This window comes from Anopheles coluzzii, chromosome 2, assembly GCF_943734685.1.
Source record: "Anopheles coluzzii chromosome 2, AcolN3, whole genome shotgun sequence".
NCBI lineage: Eukaryota > Metazoa > Arthropoda > Insecta > Diptera > Culicidae > Anopheles > Anopheles coluzzii.
Genome location: NC_064670.1, coordinates 13,514,250 through 13,519,340, shown reverse-complemented (window position 1 = coordinate 13,519,340; position 5,091 = coordinate 13,514,250). Strand labels below are relative to the sequence as shown.

The window sequence follows — 5,091 nt, the reverse complement described above, 5'->3', positions numbered from 1 at the left end:
ATAAATGTCCAACAACTGTGCAGCTATTTTCCATTTCCCGATCCCCTCCACGGTGGGGTGGGCAAAACTTCCCCACCGGCCTTTGAATGGTGCAGCTGTGTACTGGTTGCGGTCCTGTGTCTGACTTTATAATCGTTTTATAGCGCACATTTGTTTAAGTGCCGCACAAAACGGCACAAAGAATGTGACGAAGAATGTGGCGTGAAATATAGAGCACGGGCCAAACTTTTAGACTTAGCTCTCGGTTGCATTGATAGGATGGTTGCGCTGGTGCAGTGCAAGTCAAGGCGTAGAAAGACAGCCATGGGATTCCCCAGGAAATGATAAAACATGCTAAAGTTTATGGTTAAGAAATAGCTTTAAGCGGGTTTTATAAAATAGTTTGTTTCCACTGTTTGTCTTACCGCTAATCGAATGTACAGTGCAGGTTTATCACTGTTGCACCATATCTCCAAACACGCAAGACAGTCACGCAGAACGGTGTCAGCACCGGCGTTAGATTTCGTTGGTTGCTTCCGTAGTACCGTGAAAGATTCGATGCTGCTGAGCGCAGATTTTCCATCCAGACAAATGGTCCCTTCGCACGGTTTGGTCAGGGAGATAAACGTGATTATGGGTGGCCATTGCTTATGGTCATAGCATTGCGGGCACTGCCTCGGTTACCGATGCCGTGCCCAATAGGTATCCAATACGGCACCGTTAGCAAGGGAGCACGTATTTTTGGGAGCAGCAAATGTGTGATAAAACTATTCTTTCGAGTCGCCTAGCAGAACTGCCGCTGGATGTTCCGGGATGCTTGCAAGTCGGACAAAATTTGTTACACTAAATCCGATGCAACACGGAAGCGTATTTATCATGGTGAGATTGCATGGTGCTTTCTTTCGTTTATCTGTTTTCATATACTTGATGTCTTGAGCTAAAACTATGTTCTTAAATGTTTTAGGTAGTTTATGATTGTTTTGGTTTAAAAGAATAATGCTAGACCTCTAGATAATAGGTTGCTCTAATCCATCTCATCCTCTCAACAGTAGTAAGAGATTCGTTATTCCTTATCCACCATATCCAGATAACCTTGCTGAGCGGCATGTACCATCACTTTGGAGATTCGTTCGTTCACGATTTCACCACCCGCAATGAGATAGATCTGACGGAATGCCTCCGCCGTAACGTCCGTGTGGAAGTGATGCACAATCTCCTGTACCTCCTGCTCGTTGGCCAGCATGCAGGGTAGAAACTTGATCGCTATGATCGCACCGTAAATAAAGTGCTTCTGCAAATGCTCCTTCATTGCGTCGAACCTATGAAGAAGCAGGACCAATTTAAAACCGATCCATGTTTGGTAAAAAATACTATTCCATACCTGTACGGTTGTAGTGCCTCATCGTCTGGATGTAGTTTGACGATGTCACAAAGACATCGCATCAACTCCCGATGGTACACGGCGAGCAGCTGATCCCAGCCCCCGTTTGCCCACGCTTCCGGTGGCATGTTCATGTACATGAAGAACGACAGATCAAGGGCCGGGGAGCCGTACCGATTCTCCTGGAAATCGATCAGCATTACATCCTGAGGCACTTTCCCCTCGTAGCGAAACAGCACATTGTTCCGGTTGTAGTCTCCGTGGAGAATCACCGAGTACTGCTCGTCCCGCTCGAGACAACGTTGCATCAGTGCGGAGGGAGTGGTACCATACTTGCTCCGCAATGCCCTGACACGGTCCCCTACAATGGCCTGCTCAAGCAGTGCCGGCTTCTCGTCGAAGTACCGGAAGAGTCGCTCAAACACGACCTTGAACACGATATCGTAGCTTTCGAAGAAGATTTTACCATCCTGCAGGAAGTTGAGGGGAATGATCTGTTTGACCAGCCGGCCCAGTGTTTCCGACTGTCCAGCAACACGCAGAGCGTAGGAACAGGCGTGGAACTGAGCTATCTTGCGTGCCATAAGCTCTAGATGGGTTTGATCAAGGTTCAGCCGGGGCCCTGGGACAAAGCCCGCCAATGACACATCTTCCATTACGAGAAACGTTTCCTCCTGGTCGCTGTAGGCGGGATAGCGGACGCCCGACTCGGCCAGATAGATCCGGGGTGCGAGCGTGCGAAGATCGAGCGCAGCGCCAGCATCACGCACCAGCCGCTCGAACGCCGGAATCACAGCCGAATAAACGTTGATCTCGTTCGGGAAGAGTACGAGTCCGAGCGATTTCTGGCGAAAGTTATCATCACCTTTCATTACCTTCACCATCACGGTCAGACATTTCGTAGCACTGGCGGTGGGATTGTAAAACAGTCAAGATAAAACTGTTGATACCAGTGTGAATCTGGTCGCTGCTTATCACACTGCGCGATGCTTACCCGCTGCGTTGGTGAGTGAGTTTTAACGTCAACCGGTGTATGACCGACATAAACCCATCCAAACCTTGGGGTGTGGTAAGTGTACGGTCTCCCGCTGACACGGTGCGATAGTCTTGCAGATCTGCATTCGATTGAATGATTTTGTCAACCAGCTGCGATGTGAGAAACCTTTCCTTTTTGTCTTGCTCCATTGCGTTACGGTCACGGTCAGACACAAACTGCTCTCCCACTCAGTCGAAGTACGGCAACATACTGTTTGGCATCCGAAGCTACAATCAGAGTGAACAGAGTCAATTCATATACAAAAAAAAAAACGCAACAGAAGCGACAACACACAAACACTCGCAAGAGCGTCTGAACGGTATGGAGGCGCAGTGTGAAGTTCGTTGGAAGTATGTCTAATCTTATCACTAAACACACACCAAACCGGGGAAGCCGGTGAAGTTGGCGTTTTTTCGTTGTTGACCTTGCCGTAAATGGTGTGTCATTCACGATGAGATGCGGTTGGGTGTGTATGTGTGTGTGTTTAACGAGGAATTAAGAGCCACATAGAACCAACATATCAATGGTTTTTGTAGACTCGGTTCACTTTGGTACTGGTGACTTCAGCGTTGCGTGTGGTCATGAATCCGAGCAAAGAGGAAAGAATATGTGTTGTTGCTCTCACAGAGTTAATGACTTCGGGCTATTGGAATATTAATATCTTCAGCTGGTTGAGGCTCTGTTGTCTTATTTTGGTTCAAGGTCAGGAGGGTCCTCCATCAAATCATTCTGATCAGTCTTCTAAAACACTTTTATCTCCGTTACTCGGATGGTAGAAGACCATAGTTCATAGATAATATGATCTATAGTGTCTTCCAAAAACGAGATGTGTCAAATTTCGGACTCATGTCTTGATGAACAGTTGCGAGTGTTTGTTTTCTTTCTGCATAATAAAGAAGCATTACTGTGAATTTTGTTTTATCACTTTCAGCTTATGTAAATGGAGTTGGGTTTAAGTATTATTCATTGATAATAAACAGGAATAAATGTGTAATCCTCTTTGTCATGGTAATGCATCTTCAAAGTTTTAAAAATTTGCTTGATGCGAACGAGGAGCTACATGTCATAACTTCATAACTACCGCACCTTGAATCATCTTGGGCACACCAGCTTGCACCAGCATTATCCACCAGAATTTGGAGCTGCAACATTTCAAATGGCTGTTACGGCTACAAAACTTTGCACAACTGTTCTCCAGCAGCACGCCTTTCCGTGCAAGCGAAACTGTCACATACACGGCAATATTCTACATTTTTTCCGTTCTCTTCTTTCGTGGTGCGGTATGCTAGTATGCATGTCAAACTGCACTTTCTGCACTTTCGCAGGGCTCGGATACCGTACCAAGTGAAGGAGACAAACATGCTTTCTCGGGGTAAAAAAACAGGGGAGCCCAACTTTCCTGAAAGACGAACAGACAGATAGACAAATAACATGACGATAATGAAACTAATTAAATAGTCGTAAAACTTAAGCAAAAGCCATAAAACGAAGGAACTTTTGGGACTTGGTAACGGAGGGATTGAGGTGGGATTGAAAAATCGGGCCGGCGCCCGGTCCGGACGCCAGTAAATTCATTAAATACAGCGTACCAAGCGACAACATATGCTTCTGACAATCGCAATCAAATTACGCTACCCGAAATCTCCGTGTTCACCCTTAAAATCACCCACCCTGCGGGAGGGAGGGATGTGTGGCTCGCTCGGGAAGGGGGCGGGGGGAGGGATGTTGGTGCCTAGCGGGTTGCCGAGCGTGTGCCGGTGTCGGTAAGGCAAAACTTTCCCATTCAATTACCCGAAAGTGTTTGTTCTTCTCGAGAATCAGGGTAGAATCGTCTTCAAACCTTTTCTGGCTGGTTTTGGCTTCTTTTCCTGCGGGGGAGGGGGGAGAGGTGGGCGTGGAAACGAAGCCAAGTTGGGGAAAACTTTTGGCAAACAGTGAAGTGGAAGCATCACAATTTCGGATGTGGGAATCACTTTCTCCATTTCCGGTGCAAACCGTTTCGTCTTGCCGGCCAGCTGCCTCGCACCTTGTCAGCGTTTGTGCCGGGGCCGGCCTTAGTCTAAATCAAGTTAAGTGTGCTGGCAGGATATGCACATAACAAGCACATATATCGCGCGCACACACACACACATACTCGTGAACGACGATCAAGTACGTTTGTGAAAGATCAGCTCGTATTTGCTTGGGTGAAGGTATTACCGCACAACCACACACGAACAACCTGGGACTGGGAAAGGAATGCCGGGTTTAGCATTGTTTCTGCTGCTGTGGGAGGAGTAGGCGACTTTCACCTGGCAGCAGGTAAAGACAAGACAGCAAAAACACAGCTCACCGGTAATAGTCAGCGGAAAACTAAATTTTCGAACGAAGTGCTAGTCGGTTTCCCCGCTGTTAGGAGGATTTTGCCGGATGCCCGTTAAAGGCGAATGAAAAGTTGGTCCCCAAAAGCGCCGTTGAATGTCGCGAATGTGTGCGCATCAAGCGATGGGAAAGCGTTGTTAGTAGTTGTTTTTTCTTCTTCTTATTCTTCCATTTCCACTCCATGTTGTTGTTGATGTCGCTCAACGAAACCGGTGAGGTGGGAAAGTTTTCACAAAGAATTCAAATCCATATCAACTCCACCATATTCATTATGATAATAACAATGATAATGGCACAGCACACTTCTGCCTCGGCAATCAAAGCACACAAACAA

General features: G+C 46.9%; 1 protein-coding gene across 1 annotated transcript; it reads right to left on the bottom strand.

Moving 5' to 3' along the window:
• Positions 1 to 923: 923 nt before the first annotated feature.
• On the bottom strand, positions 924 to 2,629 carry LOC120951808 (uncharacterized). Its single transcript, XM_040370746.2, has 3 exons — positions 2,355 to 2,629; positions 1,361 to 2,266; positions 924 to 1,298 (listed from the first exon to the last, which is right to left on the bottom strand). Exons 1-3 carry the CDS (start codon positions 2,543 to 2,545, stop codon positions 1,043 to 1,045), a joined length of 1,353 nt encoding a protein of 450 aa, XP_040226680.2. The 5' UTR covers positions 2,546 to 2,629; the 3' UTR covers positions 924 to 1,042.
• Between the last annotated feature and the right edge of the window lie 2,462 nt (positions 2,630 to 5,091).